General features: G+C 37.3%; 2 protein-coding genes across 2 annotated transcripts in view; one reads left to right on the forward strand and one right to left on the reverse strand.

The window, feature by feature from the left end:
• Positions 1-5,488: 5,488 nt before the first annotated feature.
• The window catches only part of LOC136237220 (uncharacterized), a 351,388-nt gene continuing 332,579 nt past the window's right edge, over positions 5,489-24,297 (forward strand). Inside the window, exons 1-2 of the mRNA XM_066027544.1 lie at positions 5,489-5,580; positions 15,819-16,071. Of these exons, the coding sequence (XP_065883616.1) occupies positions 15,962-16,071 (110 nt within the window). The 5' untranslated portion in view covers positions 5,489-5,580; positions 15,819-15,961. The remainder of the gene's footprint in view (positions 5,581-15,818; positions 16,072-24,297) is intronic.
• Positions 7,288-9,847, reverse strand: LOC136236296 (uncharacterized). Its single transcript, XM_066026433.1, has 4 exons — positions 8,258-9,847; positions 8,072-8,202; positions 7,598-8,020; positions 7,288-7,550 (listed from the first exon to the last, which is right to left on the reverse strand). The coding sequence occupies exons 1-4, from the start codon at positions 8,832-8,834 to the stop codon at positions 7,398-7,400; spliced, it is 1,284 nt and encodes a 427-aa protein (XP_065882505.1). The 5' UTR covers positions 8,835-9,847; the 3' UTR covers positions 7,288-7,397.

Consider the following 24,297-nt stretch of genomic DNA (forward strand, 5'->3'; position numbering starts at 1 on the left):
ACATGTAAGTACAACAAGGTACTGTATTCAAGAGGCTTTGCTACTAACATAACACACTCCAATATTGTGTAGAATGAATGTGGATTTTAAGGAATAGTGGCAAACAATAAGTTAACCTATTGTCTTTTTCATTGTAAAGGAGATAATTTAGTTATGGTAACCATAACTAAATTATCTCCTTTACAATGAAAAAGACAAGCAAACTTTGTTGCGATAAGATGCTGTGGTGAAACAGAGTGAGGTTTCTAGAAATCTGTATTTAAAAGTTCAAAGCACTGACAATAAGTACATAAAATAAACAATGTTTCCATGTTGTGTGTGCAATTTTATGTAGTGCATGTGGCAAGAAAACAGTGATTATGATTGGTAGGTACTGAATAGTTTTATTAAATCAGAAACTTTAGTACTACCTTTCACAAGAAATGATAATCAACTTAATTATGTAACCATGATCAAGGAAATGTTTTTGTTATGCATGTATCTCTAGATGTAGTTACCATGCTGATAATTCGAATATTTGGTGGAAAACTCCTTCACAATGGAACGGGTTATAAGTGCTATCCAGTGAATAAGGTCTATAGAGAAGAAATAGGTACCTACATGTACTATCATTAATATAAAACTGATTGAGCTATGCAATGTAAAAAGGTCAATTAAGGCTAACTAAAGACATACTGAACTGTAATATTTTGCAATAGTTTTCCTTCAGTAGCTTTTATTCCTAAAGCTAGAGGCACTATATAGTCATTATGTGCATGACATTCTTTCTTATATACATACATTGAAAAACAGTATAGTTGTCAGGCTATAAAGAGTCTAAAGCAAGAGTTCATAATGTTTGTATATATGGGAGTAATTGGTCTAATCTATTTTTACTAAATGGTGAATGGCATAATCGATCACTGTGAAATTTCTGTCACACGTAGTTATCTGGTAGCTGGATATCCCAGAATAAGTCTCCAGGAAGTGAAAGATTAGTATACATGGACTGTTTGAAGATTGGATGATATATACTGTAGTGGTGTTTGATAATTGGTGAGCCATATAGGTTGCACAATTTTACTCTAACATGACATTAACTGCTGTATTTTAATGACAACTTGGTACCCAATAGATTGATTTGTTGCATGGTTCAAACTAGAAGTCCATGTGTTGCTGTGGTAAACATGTACCCGAGAACTCCTAACTTTGACTTTCTTTAATCAATGTGATTCTTACTTGTTCTTAGTAGGGTATAGCTAATTAAGTAATTACTTTAATATATGTAACAACTGGCTACTGGTACAAGTTACCAGTGGACCATCAGTGCTGCTCCAGCAGCACTGTAAAATTTTTAAATAAAAATAATAGCTAAATAAAATATAAAAATTGTAGGTTTGCTTTAGTGGATTTTTTGCTGCAGCAAATAGAACTCTTATAAGGCCTCATCTAAAGCAGGACACAGAGATCTTTTTCATCTAGTAACACTAACAGATATATTGGTACATTAAGTACATTTGATATCACAGTTGAAGTTTGATAGGAAGTGATAAGTATATAGATTGTAAGAACATTAGATCAAAATCAATGACAGGGAGGTGATTCCAAATTCTTAGCAGTCTGTTGAAATAGAAATTTTTAGTGATGTTATAATTATGGAGATACAACTCACTATAGTGTTCAAGTAAAGGAAGAACAAATAATTAGAACTAGCACAATTAAATATTATTAACTGTTTTCAAGAAATCGCACTTAATACATGGCTATTTTACTTTTGCCAATCAACATATATGCCAGAAATTTCAGGCCTGAAAATCAAGCCAACTTGCTCTGCACTATTACTGAATGCCCTCTTCCTTTGTGATAGGAATACATAGGTGTAGGAAGTGGGGGGGGGGGGGAGCTATAGCCGCCTCCCCCCAATAATTTGGCTAGCCATTTCAAGTTATCTCTAAAGTACTCAACAATCTACCTACCACCAACAATTTAATCACCTTTCTAACCAATCAGCAATCCATAAAGTAGTTATGAAACTATCTACCTGCAGACCCAACTCCTCAGCAACACTTCAGAGTGATGATTACTTAGTGCTGTTAGTTTGTACGAAAGTAATATTACTGTATATATGTGTGTGTGTTTATATGTATGTTGTGTGTAGCTGAAGAACAGCTTTGGATGATGCTGTCCCCTGTTAAAATAATAATAGGAAGAAAAAACCGATCATCATAAGCGCCTCTAAAATTAATTTTCATGTTGTTTGTATTGGACGTTGATCCAACCAGTTCCCCTCTTCTTAATGATTCCTTTGAGCTTACTCCTACACTTGTATTCAACAAGTTTACAGCTCTACAAAACAAAAAATCTCCTGGACCTGACAGGTGGCCTATATCTGTTATTAAATATGTGAGTGAATTTATTTCTGTGCCACTATCTATTTTGTTCAATAAGTCACTAAACAGTGGCATTTTGCCACTAGATTGGAAGTGTGCCAATGCAACACCCATTCACAAAAAAGGTGCATGGAATCTAGCCTGTAATTATTGACTGGTTAGTCTTACTTCTATTTTCAGCAAGTTAATGGAATCTATAGTCAAGGATCATATCCTAAATCATTTATCTACTACTGTCCCCTTACTAATTTGACTTTATACCAGGGAGATCATGCTCCACGCAATTTCTTCTGTTATTGGACTATCTTACTCATCATTTAGATAATGGATATTCTATTGATGTAATCTATTTGCCGGGACTTTCAAAAAGCCTTGACACTATTCCGCACCAACGTTTATTGCAAAAATTAACATCATTTGGTATTCATGGTAATATCTTGTCTAGTACAAAGCAACAAGTTGTACTAAATGATCATCAGTCTTGTTCCATACCAATTACTAGTGGTGATGTCACAAAAATGTTTTGTGTCATTAGAAATAAGGATGACTACACCATGTAACAGAATGACTTGAATCTACTTAACAGATGGTTACAACAGTGGCAATTGAAATTTGTGATGGGATTTTGAAAAATCACCGTTATGAGCACATTGTTGATTCAGAGAAAAATGTATTTTAATGATTTAAAGCTTTGTTACTCACCAGCCTTGGCAGCTACACGTATGAATTTTTAGCAAAGATGGAGCAATTCACAACCTTTAAGAGCAGCTAGTGGCCAAGGTAATCCCTGTAGAATTTCAGATAGGTTTTTCACCAGTGTTGCTGTATCACAAGTCCTCTAAAAGGGGTGGGGGTGATGGGGTGGGCAAGAGATAGACTACAAAATGGACGAGAATGGTAATTGAAGGCACCAGACCACCAAACAGCCCATCAGAGGCAGGAAATAGACTGACATCTCACATAACAGACATAACATCACACATTCAGCTCCCTGTTCGTCTGTCCAGCCCCCCAAAGCACTTCTCTGTTGTTCACAGACCTGTACAGACGTCTGGTGTGGTTATACAGGCCGCCAGAGAACATTCCACTTAAAGCAGACCCGACAAGTTGAAGGCAAGTTTGATATGGAAATTGTTAGCCTGATAGTGCAGCAACTTCATGCTGGTGTTATCTCACTTTTGGCTTTTGCGCCCATATGGTTGATTTTGCTAAATCCAGTCACATTTAATGTTTCCAAATGCAAGCATCTTCACTTTGGCCCAGCTCACCACCATGATCTTCACTATCTCAATGGAACACTAATTGAACTCGATACATCCCACAGCCACCTTGGTATTCTGTTTGACAGCCAACTTAAATTTCATGATGACTACACTACTCAAGTTACCACCAAAGCTAACTGAGTACTTGGATTGATTAAAAAATCTTTTGATTATCTTGACCCTATCATGCTAGCACAATTGTTCAGTACGTTAGTTCAACCCATCTTAGAATATAGTAATGCTATTTGGGGACCTCAATACGCTCTTGATCAGAGAAAGATGGAGAAGGTGTAACGAAGAACTACCCATCTTCTCCCACAACTACAGGATAAATCCTATGCTGAGAGGTTGACACTATTATCATTACCATCACTCCAACACAGACGTCTGAGAGGTGACTTAATTTTCCTATATAAAATTCTTAATAATCACTTCAACATGATTTATATACTTTCTCAACTAGGGGGTATCAGTTCAAGTTGTTTAAGGAACGGTCAAGATTATTGTGTAGATCAAATTACTTTATTAATAGGATTGGAATAGCTTACCTACTTATGTTGTAAAATTAATAGTACCTCAATTAATACTTTTAAATCGTTGTTAAACAGTTATTGACATACTACGTTCTGGATAAGACATTGCATTGATTGGGTATACATGCTGTGTTTTTACCCGTATTTAATCATAATCATTTATTTATTAAAAGCGATCCAAATCGCACATTAGATAATTTAAGTCAACATAACTTGCTAAGGACGCAAGCACACGTATGAAATTTACACACTGGAGATTCATCAATCTATTAGCTACCTTTCAGACCACTTCCAGTACTTGTAGCTGCTTGTAGAGTTTCTCGCAAATGATGATAAACGTCTTATTGAATATTAAGACAATATATAGTATACAAACTGGGGCCTAGACTCAGGGTTACCGCACACTGATAACCACAGTGATCAGTACAGGAGCCCAGGCAAGACTTACATTACTTAACTTACAGTACAAAATTATAACTACAAGAGGTCCAATAGATCCCACTCCAGATAGAAAATCTGAGCATAGGTAGAGTGGGAGAAGCCATTTAGTGTTGTGATGGGTTTGGTTCGAGCACGTTTGACTTTTGTCATACTTCGTGCCGACAACAATGGTTTGTGTGAGAGGTTCCCGTCAGAAGTGGAGATCATTGGAGATCATGGATGGAGCACCGTTGTTTGAAACAATTTTTCATAATTGGTTACAAAGTGAACTGTCATGTTAGCTAGTGAGCTATTTTGTTGTTATTATACACAATTATTTCTTTAATAGAACAGTCATCGCTTGCAACAGAGAGAGAATGAGAACCATTCAAGTGTTTATCCTCAGGAGGCTAATATGTGTCTTCCATTCAGTTGGAATTATACTGGTGTTTAAGCTGGTGGTAAATATTATTATTCTTTAACTTGTACTCTTTATAGCTACCCCTTGTAATTATTATTTGTAGTTATATAGCTTATTGTAATTTGTAAGTAATTAATTATGGCTACCAGTGCAAGACACTAGTAGACCTTCAGTTCTGTAATTTAATTGTTATAAGCTCTTAAATATTGTTTAATTTTGTTTATTGATCTGTACAGTTCTGTAAAGTATTAATTATACAACCAAGTACTAAGAATAATACGAAACGCGGTTAAAATTACGTCATAAATAAATAAATAATTAATAATTAATGTTTGAGAAAACTACGAGGCCTAGAGACATGAACTAACCGGGGATAGATTCTCCTGTGAATGAAGGCACAAACGTATAATCGTCGCTCCTGTTTGTGCTGATGACTTGACCATACGTATAATTCTATATAACGCCCAGTACCACACCCTTGCTTAATTACTTACATATTGCGCGAAGAACAAAGAAGATTAGTGATGCCCGTGCAGGAGAGCCAGAAGCCACTTGTGTAAACAAGAAGATTACAAGTAAGTTTTTATGTTTGTAACATCTCAAGTCTCCATGCCAGCTGCCAGTGGATTCATTCACGTAAATAAACAATACAAGAAAACATTAAACTGACATATGCCACGCTCTTTACAATAAGCTTACAGTTATATATAAAATACAAGTAAACAATTTTGTCTTGTGCAGCTGGCATGGCGAACTTTCTTTGTGTTGGTGTCAGGCAATTCAATACGTGCTTAATCTATTTTGCCTTCACCTGGCGTAGCTACTAGGCTCTAGTGGCTTGGCTGTCTTCCTTTATCTGGTTCATCTGGCTTGCATACGCCTACAGCATTGTGTAGCTATCTCCTGAAAGTTGTGTATGCATAACTATAGTGTGTCACCCATCACTGTGCCATTGCTACATCACTGATGAACCTTACTTAGCTCTAGTTGATGTTGATATGCATTGCTGTATATTGGCTAATAATTTTTATCTGCATGGTGATGTTGCCTATAATGTATTGCTGCATACAATACTGCAATAATGTATAGTTCTCTCCTGTATGTTTTGTATACATATACTGTGTACACATCACTGTGCCATTACCACACCAATGATGTACTGGCACTTAGCTACTGGTGGCCTTTAGTTACGATGCCACTATTGTGTTATATCTGTCACTACTGTGACATATTGAGTTGATTTGGGGATAATGCATTCACCATCTAATAGCCTCACTGGGGGGCTGTCACGTTGGTGTATGTACTTGGTTGTGTGTGACGCGGTCCTAGTAATAATAATAATAATAATATGTTCTTGGCATGGTGCTGCATAGTCTTGCGCCCAGCTGGGCTCGCGCTAATGCGCAAACACCGTTTGGTGACAATGCTCGAGTTTCTTGGGCCAGGAAGTGCGATCCGGTGTCACAGTGATATATGTTTCCCCGGGTAACGTGTTTCCCGCACACATATCTCTAGGGATCCGTGAGAAAATGTGACCCGGATGACCCGACCCGGTTTCAACGCTGGTATGTACTGAGCTATCCACTGGTGGTGTTAGCTAGTTTAATTTGATTTTGCCTGATGTGCGATTTGGACCAGTTTTGTAAAATCTGGTCACATATATGTGCGTGTGGGTGGGTGTTGTTTCCTTGAGCAAGAAACTTTACTCACATTGCTCCAGTCTACCCAGCTGTTTAATTGGGGTCTTGGTGTCAACTGAGGAAGCTGCCTACCCAGCTGTAACATCAATGGATAGCTGGGAAGCAAATGCCAACTGTATGTCTCACACAGCAGGTGAAGATCCAGGTGGACTTCAGGTGCCCAAGCACACCTTCACCTGTGGGACATGGTACAGCCTCCTGTGGGTTACTAATTCTGCCCCAGGAAGATTTGCCTGTACTGACTCCTAGCACCTGAGTAGTGCATGCACAGGTGTCCCAGTGTTGGGACCATGCTAACTATAGGCTAGCTATAGCACAGCAGCTGAAGGCTTTGCTTTGTGTGTTGTGTGTGTGTGTGAGTGAGGTTACATACATGTATGTAGTGTAGTGTGTGTGTGCGTGTGGCTGTAGTGTAATGTGTGTATGTACGTACATGTGTGTATGTGCACACTGTACATAATATTTATATAGGTAGTTGTATTAGTTAGGATGCATTGTTAGTTCATGCACATTTGCACATTCTGGCTATAGATGCAATTTTAAATGTATTAAATATATATTTTATAAACATTGCAGTGCATTTAAAAATAATTAAATGTAAATACTTAACCTAATGCATCTACAATGACTAAAGCTAATCCAATTTCATAGCCAAAATCCAGTTCATAGTCCAGAGAGGAACCATTGGCAGTTTATTTTGGATACTTTGGCAGTACACTGCAGGTGTATCCAATTACTTGAGTTCCTTCTAATGTAATGGATGACCCTGCACCAGTTTCAGCAAAACTGTAATTTGTGTTGCTGTATTCACCACTGGGGCCAACTCCAAAACTGAAAAGACCAAACTGAAATATATATATTAAATAAAATCAAAGGTGTTCAATCAGCTTACCAGAAGGCCAACTTTAGCAGATGCATCAAACGACTTCATAGTGTCAGATACCTCCCTGTTGAACTTGTCAGCAGTGACTTTGATGTCCTTAGCCACAATCAACTGGGTGCTGAGCAATGGAAATGACCCGTTGTTGCTGCTGTTAAGCTCTCCAGTAGACCAACTACCAGGTCCAAAGCCAGGAATTGTATACTTCTCAATTTTCAAAGTTGCTTGGTCAAGCCAAGGTCGATTGATTTGTACAGAACGCACTTTAAATGAAATTTTCATATTCCTGCCTGCATCAGTGGAAATGGATTTTTCAGTCTTACCACTGCCCTTTGCATTAATGCCAATGAAGCCATATGAAAAGCCTACAGAGCCACCCAACTTTTTCAAATTATCATGCTGGGTTCTATTCTCACTGTTTTCTCCCACAGTAATCTACAGAAAAATTTTTGAGTCAGTATTATACAATAGCTAGTATGTATATACCTCTATCCATGGACCATCAGTGGGCTGTTGTGGATCAAACCATTGGTACCAATTTGCTGGTATCATTGAAGTGTAGTAGTACTCCATCTTCTTCTTATTTATTGTTACTGTTCTTTTGTGACTATTGAAAGCTGGTGTAAATAACATTTTGGATTAAATAAATGTTTATGTGAATGTGCACTATACCTTCCTCTAATGGAGCTATGGTGTTAGCAAGTGGCCCTTTTTCCCATTCCCTGATTGCTTTCACATGAGGTCCAACTCTCTTTTCGATATCCTGAAATGCCCTGTATTCTTTTGTTTCTTCAAGCTGTTCATCAAAATTAACTTCCCAATCATCACCATATTCATCTTTCATTTCCTTCTTGAGATCTTTCTTTTTATCCAACAGTTCTCCTAGCTTTGTATCATACTCAGTGTAAAATGTTGTCTTTTCAGATGGATAGCTTTTGTACAGAATCTTTCTAGCCTTATCAAACGCTGCCTGTTGCTGTGGACCGGCATTAGGACCTCTTCCACCAATCAGCAGTTGGCTCCACATAGTAGAGATGTTACTTCCATTTGGCGTGTAGATGGGGGCACAGCTCAATGTCTCATTCACCAGTTGAAAAGTATTGTAGGCAGCTACGTCCATATCACCACTAACATCATAGTCAGAGTAAAGAAGTTGTTGACCAGTTCGCATCACAAATGTTGTGGAAACACCATCCCCAAAATTCTTGTTCAGCTCTTGCCACAGTAAGCTTTCATAGTTAACACTCATGATGAACTTGCTAAAGGAAACTGGGAGCTATACACTCAAGCACTTGCAGCTGATTGACGTTCAGCAAGCTCATCTTTTTATAGGCTAAGTTCGTACCTTACAAAGTAACGTTTCCTGGTATACTTTGATCCCTAAATAGATCCACAAACTTATTTATCACATTAAGAGTGGTAAAGGTTGATAATAAATTTAAATTCCTATGGCCTCTCTATAGGGTTGTTGTTAGAATAAAGGTGAAAAACAAGTTTGAATAAGTTGTCTAAGTTATGCTGCATTTGACAAGTTTGGTGTCAAGACTCCTGGCTTGCTTTTACAGTGTTTAGCATTCTCTCTATTGGGGTGGCACTCCATGTGTAGTCCGACTACTATCTCACCTCCTTTTTGTGACATGACATTATTGGTTGGTAAAATAGGGTCTGGTGAATTACCATTGACAAAATTGAAAATTTTCACCAAACCTTTTGGTTTCATTGGCTATCTACACATTGGCATGGCAGAGCATAAACTTAACTACAAAACTTTGAATAGGGCTGATACTATTGCTACATAGCTTTTTTCCAGCAAGACCAGCAAGAAACTGCTGGCCTGAAAATGCAACTTTGTCAATGGTAATTCACCAGACCCTATCTGGTCAACAAATGATGTAAAGAAAAGAGGAGCAGTCTGGCTACAGGGAATGAGCCAGAGTTAGGTTAAGATTCACAACTGTTTGTATTTATTTGTTAAGCCATATACTTGGCTGTAAATACAATATTTCTGCATATACATACGTATACATGCCCTAATATGCCTAGCTATGTACATAACCAATACTGTGGCTAGATATATTTACAATAGTGGTTGAGCACTGTATACACATGGATACATGTACTCGGGTAAGTAGAATTCTAGGAAAACGGGAACGGAAACGGAAAGCGGGAACGGAAACGACCAACGGAAAATGCCTGATGAAGGTTATCATCTCAATATACGGGTTAGATTTTACAGCATGATGCTTCTTTGTAACATTGTTGGACCCTCCGTACTGTTCCGCTAAAATGATCGAAACTCTCTAATAGAGCAGTCACTGTCCATTAAAATACTCTAATAGAGCAGTCATGGGCACAGAATGTTTTGCAAACCATGTATCTCACCAGGGGCCTTTTAGTATTGAAAGCTTGTGAATCATTGCACTATAGCTGGCAACCCTCAGCCTCTTCATTGGAGTCACCTCAGCCTGACACATACTGTATCTACCACCTACCTAACTTTTATCTTGACAAGGAACATCTTTATGTAAACACTGTCAATTGAAATCACTTCATTCTTAATTGTTGAATCTTTTGTATGGTTTCAAGGAGTATAGTTATTTCAGGTTTTTTTTTCTCCTTTCTGCAACTTTTCAAACACATCTTAAGTAGCTAATGTCTTAGTATCTAATGTCTTTGAGCAGGCTGTAGGACCAGGTGTCTTACAGACCTTCAGCACTTGTGCTGTAAAGCTTTAATGAAAAAAAAATTAAATAGAGTGTTGATGATATAGCTAGTGTGTGTCATATGAGACCAGCCATGCACGTCTTGGAGCTGACAAGCAAGCTAACAGCATACTTTATCATACATAACTCTTATCAGGAAGTTGCATGTAAGTGCATAGCCTATATAGACACTGTCTTCAGTCTATATAATTAGAATACTTCACAAACTTCTTCTAGCATGTTTCAGTGTTGAATCTTTTTAAATGTTTATAGTTTTAAAGGAACAGTTAACAGTCAGTGTTGATGACTTAGCTAGTCTACAGTCTACATACCTAATCTTTGCCAGCCATATCATTCACAGGTTTAAAGCAGGTCCGCATAGTTTACAAAAACATTCTTGACTGTTCTAGTCAATAGAGTATTTTAATGCATGGTGACTGCTCTATTAGAGAGTTTCGATCGCTTTAGCGGAACAGTACGAAAGGGTCCAACAATGTTACAAAGAAGCATCATGCTGTAAAATCTAACCCGTATATTGACATGATAACCTTCATCAGGCATTTTCCGTTGGTCGTTTCCGTTCCCGCTTTCCGTTTCCGTTCCGTTCCCGTTTTCCTAGAATTCTACTTACCCCATGTACTCAGTATGAATCCTTGAAAATAAACTAGTTGTGGTTAAAGTTAATTATATTTTATGCATGCACTCTGAACCTTTCCTGTTTTGCTTTCATCAGTGCAACACAACATAGGCTTCTTTCACAAGAAATCAATTGTCAAATAGTTGAGTTACTTATACAGCATCTCATCAACTGCAGAAGAATCTCCATCTTGCACTTTGTTTAGAGAGATACATTCAGTATGCAATTGCAACTTGGTGATTTAAACTATTCACATACATGTGCATAATAAGGTGAGGATTTGAGTTAGCAGCACAAAACTAGCCAATAAATAGAATTTCCAGCACCAATGAAAGTTTGGACATGCATGTGTGCAGTCAAAATATGCATGCACCTGTAATAATTATGAACCACTACTAATTATGAGCCACGGTAGTGGTTCATAATAGAGGTTGTCCAAAATCCTAATAGAATACTAAACCAAACACCACCTTAGAAATTTCTTCCAACCTCAAAAGAAGCCTTAGAAGTTAATACAGAAGAAGTTTGGTCCACTAACAAAAATGAAGTCAAAAAGTACTTTTTTAAAGAACTGAAATCTTCCGGGCTAGAGCAAAATGTGAGCACTTTTTGGGGATATTAACTTTCCTTCTCATGTCTTTCTTCATGTCAATAACAGAGTTGGGGGTAACGCATTACAAATGTAACGCGTTATGTAATAATATTACTTTTACAGTAACGAGTAATATAACGCGTTATGAGTAATATGTAACGGATATTACATCCGGAAATTGTAACAAATGTAACGTGTTACTTCCTTTTAAGGCACATTGTATCCAGGCACGTGATTGATTGCACCAGACAAGACTGGAGATAGCATTGTAGGCATGGACAAAGAATGATAGTGTGTGGGGAGTGCCCTTGAGGCCAAGATACAACAACAAAGTATGTATTTGTGGCTGAACTACACCAGAGAAACACATGTCTAGCTCGTGTCACTTGTAGTTGTAGGCTGGTAACTTGTATTTAGTAGATTGGACTTACTTTATAGTTTGTAACGAACAAATGTAATATGTAATGTTATTACTAGTTACAGCCCTCAGAGTAGCGAGTAATATGTAACTCGTTACTTTTTCAGTAAGTATAACTGTAGCACGCTACATCGCGTAAAAGTAACGAGTAATATGTAACTAGTAACTTTTTAGTGTAACGACCCCAACTCTGGTCAATAACCTATTTGGAAATGCATATTGCAATGTTAACATCCACTTTCAAGCAAATTTGCTTCTTGTAGGTTCACTTTGCCATTGATCTTGTGACTTAGTCTCTGCAACAGAAACCAATGTGTTAATATGTATCCAATCTATCCACATTAACATGTTCATTTGGAAACTGTATACCAGAGCAACAATGTTGTTGTGTATCACTGTATACTTGACTTATTGTGATCACCTAGCTGCCCAATATCAAAAGCCATACTACTACTGACCACAGCACGCTATACGTTGCCCATAATTGGATATATCAAAGCTGTATAGCACAAAGTACATTCAATAGTAAGGCAATGGTGTTTGTTAACACTGATAGTATTAGCAAACTACTTAACATCTAATGTACATGATGACTGACTTGATATACATGTTTAGTACTGTGTAATATCAAACACCACCAGCACCTCTTGTCATCATGTTTAGGGCTCAAACAAATAGTGGTTTTTACTATTCGAATATTCTTTATTCACAACTACCGAATATTCGAATATTCTTTTTCAACATTGATATGGATGAGATATCAATAATCCTGCAGCTGTACAAGATGTCTCTTTAATACAATTCAGAATCAACATGATTTGATCACTTATGTCATAGATATGCTTATGTAGGATCAAGAATTTCCATGTACTCTACCACTGATGTTATATATTTCCTTTGAAACGAATATTCGAATACCAGAAATGGTATTCGAATATTCGTTTGAGCCCAAATCATGTTACATGTAGCTATCCATAAATAGACCTATAAACAGTAAACAAACTAGTGTAAAAATAATTTTAAAAATTAAAGCATGGAAATAGAGATCGCTGAAAAAAGTAAAAGAAAGAAACAAGAGTTAAACAAGCTAGCATGTTGAATGCACAGAGATCTCTACTTGGACTCAATAAAAACAGTAGTTTCCATAAATCAGGACCAGCTAAGTACTGAAAATGCTTCTGTATTTGAGTCCAAATAGAGATCTCTGTGTGTTTAACATGCTAACTTGTTTGACTCTTGCTTTTTTCAGCATTCTCTATTCCCATGTTTTAACTTTTTAGAATATTTTTACACAAGCAGCCACACTAGTACTTCTGAATGGATGTTCCATTCAGCAAAATACAGTGCAAGTATTTATTGCATACTGCTTATTCTAGACAACGCTTAAAGTTACTATCCATAAAATGAAATTTACTTTAATTTCAGCAATTTAATTACTGTATATAGATAGTGTGAATTCTGAATGTTAAGATTCTAATTCCTTGCATTCACAGGTTTTATCGGTCCTTAGTGAGATAGGAATTCTAATCCAATAGTGTGCATTTTACCATATTACACCTCGTGACAAGGAAACGTTGATCATTAAACAAGTAAAAGTTTACAGAAACCCACCATGTATTTTGTGGGACTATTACATTTCACCACAGCATCCTTTGGCTGCAAATACAGGATTTATTTAATGTATAATTAAATCTTTACAATTGTATAATCATCAAGGAAACGTAACAGTATCTGATCTGCTAAAATATCATCACATGATTGACATTACTTAGCGTCAGAATTGGTAGACAAACAACCCGGTCATTGAGTACTGAACTGCTACACACAATGGTTTGATAATGAAAAAACATAATATTGATTTCAACTCTACAAATCAATACTGTAGATTTCCTCCAGACAATCACCACGGTTGTGAAATGAAATGCTTTGACATCAGACAGAGATCTTTTGAATAATAAGGACAAGACACACCTGCATGAAATGCTAATGCTTGTGAGCAGGTCTGAATTTCAAACAAGACTCTGAAAATCAAATATTTTCAAAGAAATTATTATATTTCAGAAGGCCCAGTCTCACATATGAATGGTGTTCGGCCTAATTCCAAACATCTACAACTTAAATTCTGTGATGTTGTACATGACATATCATAAGGGCACTTTGAAGGTGTCAAAATTACAGAAAACCTTCGTTCAACTCTGATACAATACAAAATTTAAGCTGAAATCCAAAAACAATTAAGGAAATGTTAAAGTACACATACAAGCTTGTAGAAACCTTTGTCTGCTACGATAAAATTTTATCACTAGCATGTCTTATGCTTTATGAAGTGCAAGCTCAGGTGACAAAATTAATAATTTTGATAGGAAAATGAATATTACCTCAACATACCTCAGTTTCAAGTTATCCAAGGTATATTATGTCCTTCGCACCTATTAGGGATCATGGCTTTTCTGGCCAAAAATATCACCCAAACCCATATATACCTTCATGGCATCTTGGCAGTACTGGTTTAGGTATAACTTCTCCCAGCCCTAACCAAAGCCCAACAGTGCCTTCAGTACAACTGAAACACTTCCAAAGAGTTGCTACAAAATATTAATTGTTTTTCATTTAGTGAAATTTTCTACTGACTGACTGACTGCCTGATTGACTGATGCCTTCACACAAGCGTAACTCGATAACAGCCAAGGCTACAGGCTTAATTTTTCACTGTTCCACATTGCTTCAGCCCAATTGGTGCATGCCTTTTGGCATACCGCAGTACGTATAATGCATGCTTCATGGACTTACCTGTGTCTTCCTTTTTGTCCAATTGTCTTTGCTGACAGTGCAAGGTGTTGATTCATGGTAGTGCCACATGATGGCTACCCTATACCTTTGTCCAAACTTTTTATTGTGACTGACTGCAGAGGTCCTTCTCCTTCATTCATAATGGGCTGAATATAGCTGAAAACAAAGCATAATGGCCACTTCGTTATTTCAGTAATTGCAGAGCCTGAAATTATGGTCAGACATCTGCCGGCATTTTCTGATCATTTCTGGCTAATGTCTGCACACTTTTAGAGAATTTATGTACAGTACTATTGAGTACAGCTGACCACATAACAGGATTTGTCAGATCATTTCCAAAACATAATTTCAGGCCCTGTAATTGATATTTGGGGTACACGTTCAGGCTAAAATAATAAGCCTGGCACCATTCTTTCCACGTATGCATGGGCTCGCCAGTCATAATGATGTTACAAAAATAATAAACAAACAAGTATGAGAAAAATTAAGAATTTTAATTCGAATAGGGATAATAGAAATAAAATGTAGTAAAACAAGGGAGGTCACCAACACCTGAAGTACATTCAGTTGCATATTATATATTTAGACTGAAGTAGGTCCACTAGCATATTTTCATGTGTAGGTGACCTCCCTTGTTTCACTACTTTTTATTTCTATGATCCCTAATCAAATTAAAATTCTTTATTTTTCCGTATACTTGTATTGTGACTCTATACACTCTGTGGCTACTGTGACAAATTAGTCTGTTAGTTGTTGGCATTCAATGAATTCTGATATCGAATTTACAATAGTTATAGATGCTAATATGAGCCATATACATATTACAACAGCAAATTAATCCACAACATTAATGTCTCTTGAAAATTTGTATGTATGTGGTATGAGTACTCAAGCTAGTATGATGAAATCAGGATCAAAAGTCCTTTTGTTAAATTGCCTCATTGACACTTAGATAATTCTAACATTTTGATATTTTCATCCACTCTAACTGGTATGAAACTCAGGTAAAATAATAATTCACAATATTTATTCACAAATTGTTCATATGTTAATATACATACAATAATGACTTCATTATATATATTTATATATAGCACTTTAGTGTGGGTGTTCAAGGTGCCGCTCGGGGATTAACTCACACATTGCCCAGGAAATATCATGGGAATGCAGTTGTCATGACTTTAATTCCCAACTTGTTCGAAGATACGATACACTTTGATTCATTATATTGAGCAACATGGAGTGCGGTTTAATTGTAGGGTTTGGTTTACAAGTTAAGCTAAACTCAGTGTGCACCACGTGCCAGCCATTGAGCAGACCACGGAAAAACACAAAGAGGACAACTAGGTGAGTAACTTACAGTCCTACTTACATACTTAACTTAATGTATTTAACTTGCTTACTGCAAAGTTACTAGGCTTAATGTACTACAAAAAAATTTTAAAAACTAGATCCCACATTCACAATTTTTCTGGCATTGTGTGTAAAGCATAATGATGTATGAATAACATTCTGAGGGCTATTAGCCCATGTTATTGAAACCACTATCAATCAAGAGATACTGAAGTATAAAAGAAACAGAAGTGCTCTTTAGTTCTTTCACTTATCAGGTAGAGTGATATATATCACTTATACCACAACTGCATTGGGTTTTGTTAATTTGTTATTATTACTAGGACTGAGTCACATACAATCAAGTACACTATACACCAATGTGACAAACTACCCATAGAACATCTATAAACAGTGCCATAAACAGCACTCATAGCAGTGTGTGTGTGCCGGCAGAAATAATATGCATGTATACACAGACAAACAGTGTTGGGAGTAACGCATTACATAATATTATTACTTGTGTGGTATCTAAGTAATATAACTAAATATGGTATAAAAACAGGTAATATAATGCAAGTTACTTTACTTACAAATGTAATGCGTTACCTAAGTAATATAGTTACTGTAACGAGTCTAATATTATGTAATATTATTACTACAAGTAACAAAGTTACTAATCTCGTTAGTGATCCACTGAGTAATGCCTAGCCACAATGAAGTAATGAAGCCTACTGAATGAAGCTTATTCACCAGCTTCTTACTTATAACCAAGATTTGCACATTTCCCAACAACGAAATCATGTCACGTGATAAGGTGGTAGTTTCACACGTGACAGCTTAAGGCTGTGGACACAAAGTAATATAATATGTCATATTACTATAGTTACTTTATTTTTTGGGCAATATGTAACTTTAACAAAGTAATACAATATGTAATATTACTATAGTTACTTTATTTTTGGGTAATATGTAACTGTAACTAAATAGTTCTGTAGCAAGTAATATGTAATATGTAACTAGTTACTTTTAAAAAGTAACTGTCCCAACACTGCAGACAAGGGAGTTTAACTGGCAACAGAAAATCACTACTAAAACAATTAAAATGCAACTTACACAAAAAGCAAGTGAGCTATAGTGGTATCAATTGATTCGTTTATATTGTTATTGTGAGATGTCTCTGAAGGTGAAAAATGAGGCTATACATGAGAAGGTGGTGAAGGCCAGCTGCACAATCAGCATATGATCCCAAATCAATGCAATATGGCACAGACTAAAGGTAAATGGTAGCTAGGTGCCGGTACATTAGTGGTGTGGTAGTGTCACATTGATGTCTACACACTATGTGCCTACACAACATACTGAGCCACAGATGACATACTGGAGAAACACATTAAAGCAGTAGTGTATGCAGCAATGTATTATTGGGAACATGCACTGATGGTGGAAAATCATTCCATTAGCAAGACAGGTGAAGGATAAAGCTGTCGTGCAGCAACTTGGGACTCACTATGCTACCTGGGAACATGTCTAAATACTAGAGACACCCGCCACAAACCATTTATAATCAAGCCAATGTGGCATAATAGCCTCTGTTGTAACTAGAGATCACTGGTATGTGCCAGTACACCAGCAGTGTGGCATTGGCACAGCGATCAGTCTATAATATGCATACGCAACATAGAGGAGTTAGTTGTATATGCAGCAATGCATCAGTTATTGATTGTAGGATCTACGATTGCAGATTATCGGCACAACAGTAGTAAAGGTGAAAATCAGTAATTCCAGCTAGCAATCCAGGTGAGATGAAGTATAGAAATGTACAATAGCGAAACATAATTATACTCTTTACCTTGAGCGCATCAGCTGGCATCAGCTGGCATCAGCCGGTTGCCCACACCAGGAGCACATATATACATACCGGATGGAAATAAACAGTTACAAACAATACTGTACTGACATTTAACATACTTGTAATCTTGTTGTTTACGTGTACGGTGGCCGCTGCTCTCCTGCAGTCACTCCATGGATGGTGGTTAACCTTCTCCTTCGCGATCTAGTATGGGTATGGTCCCTTAATTACCTGGGAATGATTACAATTATTTGCTTTACAGCATACATAAGATATGTACAATATGATCACAAGTAGTCGTTAAGATCTAAGTATGCTGAAGGTTCACTGGAATCCAGTGCTAGTGGCCAGGAGTAAGTAGTTATATTAGTTATAGTTACTTATATCAGATTTAGATCAGGAATGTAGAATTACACATCTGTTAAAGTCATCTGCACAAACAGGCATAATTATTACACGTTTGTGCCTTCATTCACAGCCAAATCTATTCCCAGTTAGTGCATGTCTGTAGGCCTCATAGTTTTTGAGAACATTGTATATTATTTATCATTAATTTTATTCATTATTTATGTATTAATTATTCATTATTAATTTATGACATAATTTTAACCGAATTTCTTATATTCTTAGTACTTGGTTGTATAATTATTATCATTATCATATATACACTCTTATCCCTCGGGCTTTCAGTGTATAGCTATATCAGCAAAATCCTTCATAGCCATGGTACAACTATTACGTGCACAGCAAAAAAAATTGAATTTTCCTTTTATGTGCTACCTTATCACAGGTGAAGCACATATAGTCATCTTTTTTGCTATACATTTGTATGTGCTACTGGAGGAAATGTGTTGAAATACCATTTTCATCATATGTGGTTATGATTTGCGTAGTCACAAATGTGACTGGATTTTGGAAAAACGATCCAAATCGCACATTAGAAGTTCCGAGATAAACGGTTTTAAAGAATTCAAGCCAGCATAACTCTCCAAGGATAGCAAGCACGCGTATGAAATTTACACAAAAGATGCATCAATCTGTTACCTTTCAAGCCACTTCCAGTACTTGTAGCTGCTTGTACAGTTTCCCGCCAAATAAGATAGAAAATCTGAGCAGTTGGACGAGCGAAGTAGTATCACGAGTGCTCACAAAGGGGTGGAGGTTGGGGGGTGGAGGGGAGGGCAAAAGTTAGACCTCAAAATGGAGGCAGACCACGATTGGAGTCCAGACACCAGATTACAGGGCTGTGCTGGCTCCTTAGTGGCTGATATGTAGCAAAATCAGCAGAGAACACGTCTGGCCAACATTATAAGGCTGTCCACCAGTAAACCACTGACTCTTGCCAAGCCAGGTCCTTCACAAGGCCTGAAACCGCCATTTGAGCACTCCACACCACCCAGAAAAGACGTGTGTAAAAACCAGCCTCGTGTAGTTTGAGTAGTGCTGAGGATCAAAACTTGTAGTACGATAGTGCAGCTATCCACTGGTGGTGTTAGTTTGATTTTGCCTGATGTGCGATTTGGATCGGTTCTGTAAAATCTGGTCACAAATTTGACCTATTCTACACATTTCTGCAAACACATAATTATGTTGCAAATTTGACCTATTTTACATGTGTGCTTAATATGCCATTGGGTGTGTAAATCCAAGTTTTTTTGCAGTGATGTAACACTTTCACACCTCAGATCAAAGGAGCCACCCAGGCTGCATTTCATATGTAGCCCAGCTAGCCAGGATGCAGTAGCCTGGGCTACATCTGGGCAGTGAGTATATAGACATTAAGGCTAAAAATTGAGTGTGGGATTGATTAATACCCATGTGATAAGTATGCTCTAGCATTCTTATGATATAACTTAATACCATACTCACGTCACATCAAATAACATTGCTATGAGACATCTGTGTGTCCCATAATAGAATCTAATCCAAAACAGCCAAGCTGTAAAAAAAGTGTGCGGCCCTCAGAAAGGCTATGGTGAAAAAAGATGTGAAATCCAAGGTGGCGGCCAAGAAATGGCTGTGATGGTAGGTTAATGGTAAAAATTTTAATAATGACAATTCAGGTAAATTTTGTGAAGTGGCACAAAAATTCACCTGAATTGTCGTTATTAAAATTTTTACCATTAACCTACCATCACAGCCATTTCTTGGCCGCCACCTTGGATTTCACATCTTTTTTCACCATAGCCTTTCTGAGGGCCGCACACTTTTTTTACAACTTGGCTGTTTTGGATTAGATTTCATTTCTTTTTGTATTTGTATACCCCAAAGCCGGCCTATGGCCAGCTTTGGGACTTTTTTAATCTATGTTTTTTTTCTTTACTACAGGAAGAAGTAAAGATGAAGTAGATATACTTTAAATATTTTATCAGTAAATGTACAAATTATATATATAATACATCTGTGACCGGATTTGCAAAAAGGGGCCTTCCACACACATCCAATTTGCCAACTTTGACAATTGATAACTTCAGATTGGAAAGAGCTATTGCCTTGAAATTTGGGCAGTAGTGATTTCTTTGCAGCTGAACTCTCGACATGATGGTTTCTTTGTAGCTGAACTCTCTACAAGGCAATTTCTTCTAGCTGATCTCTCTACAGGGAGATTTGTTTGTAGCTGAACTATCTACAAGGTAATTTCTTCTAGCTGATCTCTCTACAGGGTGATTTGTTTGTAGCTGAAATCTGTACAGGTGATTTGTTTGCAGCTGAGCTCTTTACAGAATGGTTTGTTTGTAGCTGAACTCTCTACAAGGTAACTTTTCTAGCTGATGTCTCTACAAGGTGGCTAGTTTGTAGCTGAACTCTCTACATGGTGGTTTCTTTGTAACTGAACTTTCTACAAGGTGACTTCTTCTAGCTGATCTTTCAATAGGGTGATTTGTTTGTAGCTTCACTCTCTACAAGGTAACTTCTTCTAGCTGATCTCTCTACAGGGAGATTTGTTTGTAACTGAACTCTCTACAGGTGATTTGTTTGAAGCTGAACTTTCTAAATGATGGTTTCTTTGTAGCTGAACTCTCTACAAGTTAACTTCTTCTAGCTGATCTCTCTACAGGGAGATTTGTTTGTAACTGAACTCTCTACAGGTGATTTGTTTGAAGCTGAACTTTCTAAATGATGGTTTCTTTGTAGCTGAACTCTCTACAAGTTAACTTCTTCTAGCTGATCTCTCTACAGGGTGATTTGTTTGTAGCTGAATTCTGTACGGGTGATTTGTTTGCAGCTGAGCTCTAGAATGGTTTCTTTGTAGCTGAACTCTCTAAAAGGTAACTTCTTCTAACTGATCTTTCTACAGGCAATTTGTTTCTGGCAGAATTTTCTACAGGGTGATTTCTTTGCAGCTGAACTCTCTACATGGTGGTTTCTTTGTAGCTGAACTCTCTACAAGGTAATTTCTTCTAGCTCATCTCTCTACAGGGAGATTTGTTTGTAGCTGAACTATCTACAAGGTAACTTCTTCTAGCTGATCTCTCTACAGGGTGATTTGTTCGTAGCTGAATTCTGTACAGGTGATTTGTTTGCAGCTGAGCTCTTTACAAAATGGTTTCTTTGTAGCTGAACTCTCTACAAGGTAGCTTCTTCTAACTGATCTTTCTACAGGGCAATTTGTTTGTGGCAGAATTTTATACAGGGTGATTTCTTTGCAGCTGAACTCTCTACATGGTGGTTTCTTTGTAGCTGAACTCTCTACAAGGTAACTTCTTCTAGCTGATCTCTCTACAGGGTGATTTGTTTGTAGCTGAACGATCTACAAGGTAACTTCTTCTAGCTGATCTCTCTACAGGGTGGTTTCTTTGTAGCTGAACTCTCTAAAAGGTAACTTCTTCTAACTGATCTTTCTACAGGGCAATTTGTTTCTGGCAGAATTTTATACAGGGTGATTTGTTTGCAGCTGAACTCTCTACATGGTGGTTTCTTTGTAGCTGAACTCTCTACAAAGTAATTTCTTCTAGCTGATCTCTCTACAGGGAGATTTGTTTGTAGCTGAACTATCTACAAGGTAACTTCTTCTAGCTGATCTCTCTACAGGGTGATTGTTCGTAGCTGAATTCTGTACAGGTGATTTGTTTGCAGCTGAGCTCTTTACAAAATGGTTTCTTTGTAGCTGAACTCTCTACATGGTAACTTCTTCTAACTGATCTTTCTACAGGGCAATTTGTTTGTGGCAGAATTTTATACAGGGTGATTTCTTTGCAGCTGAACTCTCTACATGGTGGTTTCTTTGTAGCTGAACTCTCTACAAGGTAACTTCTTCTAGCTGATCTCTCTACAGGGTGATTTGTTTGTAGCTGAACGATCTACAAGGTAACTTCTTCTAGTTGATCTCTATACAGGGTGGTTTCTTTGTAGCTGAACTCTCTAAAAGGTAACTTCTTCTAACTGATCTTTCTACAGGGCAATTTGTTTGTGGCTGTATTTTCTACAGGGTGATTTGTTTGCAGCTGAACTCTCTACATGGTGGTTTCTTTGTAGCTGAACTCTCTACAAAGTAATTTCTTCTAGCTGATCTCTCTACAGGGTGATTTGTTTGTAGCTGAATTCTGTACAGGTGATTTGTTTGCAGCTGAGCTCTTTACAGAATGGTTTCTTTGTAGCTGAACTCTCTACAAAGTAATTTCTTCTAGCTGATCTCTCTACAGGGTGATTTATTTGTAGCTGAATTCTTTACATGTGATTTGTTTGCAGCTGAGCTCTTTAAAGAATGGTTTCTTTGTAGCTGAACTCTCTACAAGGTAACTTCTTCTAGCTGATGTCTCTACAAGGTCACTAGTTTGTAGCTGAGCTCTCTACATGGTGTTTTTTTTTGTAACTGAACTCTCTACAAGGTGACCTCTTCTAGCTGATCTTTCTACAGTGTGATTTGTTTGAAGCCGAACTCTCTACAAGGTAACTTCTTCTAGCTGATCTCTCTACATAATCTCTCTACAGGGAGATTTGTTTGTAGCTGAACTCTCTACATGGTGGTTTCTTTGTAGCTGAACTCTCTACAAAGTAATTTCTTCTAGCTGATCTCTCTACAGGGTGATTTGTTTGTAGCTGAATTCTGTACAGGTGATTTGTTTGCAGCTGAGCTCTTTACAGAATGGTTTCTTTGTAGCTGAACTCTCTACAAAGTAATTTCTTCTAGCTGATCTCTCTACAGGGTGATTTATTTGTAGCTGAATTCTTTACAGGTGATTTGTTTGCAGCTGAGCTCTTTAAAGAATGGTTTCTTTGTAGCTGAACTCTCTACAAGGTAACTTCTTCTAGCTGATGTCTCTACAAGGTCACTAGTTTGTAGCTGAGCTCTCTACATGGTGTTTTTTTTTGTAACTGAACTCTCTACAAGGTGACCTCTTCTAGCTGATCTTTCTACAGTGTGATTTGTTTGAAGCCGAACTCTCTACAAGGTAACTTCTTCTAGCTGATCTCTCTACATAATCTCTCTACAGGGAGATTTGTTTGTAGCTGAACTCTCTACATGATGGTTTCTTTGTAGCTGAACTATCTGCAAGGTAACTTCTTCTAGCTAATCTCTCTACATAATCTCTCTACAGGGAGATTTGTTTGTAGCTGAACTCTCTACATGATGGTTTCTTTGTAGCTGAACTCTTTGCAAGGTAACTTCTTCTATTGATCTCTCCACAGGGCGATTTGTTTGTAGCTGAACTCTCTACATGGTGGTTTCTTTGTAGCTGAACTCTACAAGGTGATTTTTTCTAGCTGAACTATCTCTTTCCATAGTTGCATGAACTCCCTACAAGGTAACTTCTTCTAGCTGATCTCTCTACAGGGTGACTTGTGTGTAGCTGATCTCTATACAGGTTTCTTATTTCTAGCCGATCTCTTGAACTCTCTTCAGGGTGACTGCTCTATTAGGATGACTGCTCTATTAGAGTATCTCGATCTCGTACTTGCCGCACCAAGTTGGATTTCGTGTTATAACTCCGTGGCTTTATGTCTGATTCTTCTACACCATTGATGAGCCTTTCTAAGATGATTACTCCATCTGTACAACGATTTTCAAAGCATTACCCTAAGCGGTTTATCTGGTAGGCGTGGCAAGCAGTCGTTTTTTTATTAGTTGATCTCGATTGCGTAATTGTTACACACTGTTGGTTTTTTCGTTGTATCTTCCTGGTTTTTAGCTCGATTTCTTTCAAACCACAAAAGGTTTGAGGTTCAATAGTTAACCTATTCACCCACCGATTTTCAGCTTCTTCCCATACGCAGTTTACCCTGTAGGCGTGACAACATATTGGTGTTATTTTTCGTGAATAATCGCTCATAGCTCTTTGCCTGTTTATCGTATTCCAGCCAAAGTTGGTACCGAGATGCGCCTTTATATCCCCCTTATGTGTGCCAAATTTCAAGTTAATCGGATGTGGCGTTCGCGTTTTATAGCA

Source organism: Dysidea avara, chromosome 10 (assembly GCF_963678975.1).
Source record: "Dysidea avara chromosome 10, odDysAvar1.4, whole genome shotgun sequence".
NCBI classification, from domain to species: domain Eukaryota; kingdom Metazoa; phylum Porifera; class Demospongiae; order Dictyoceratida; family Dysideidae; genus Dysidea; species Dysidea avara.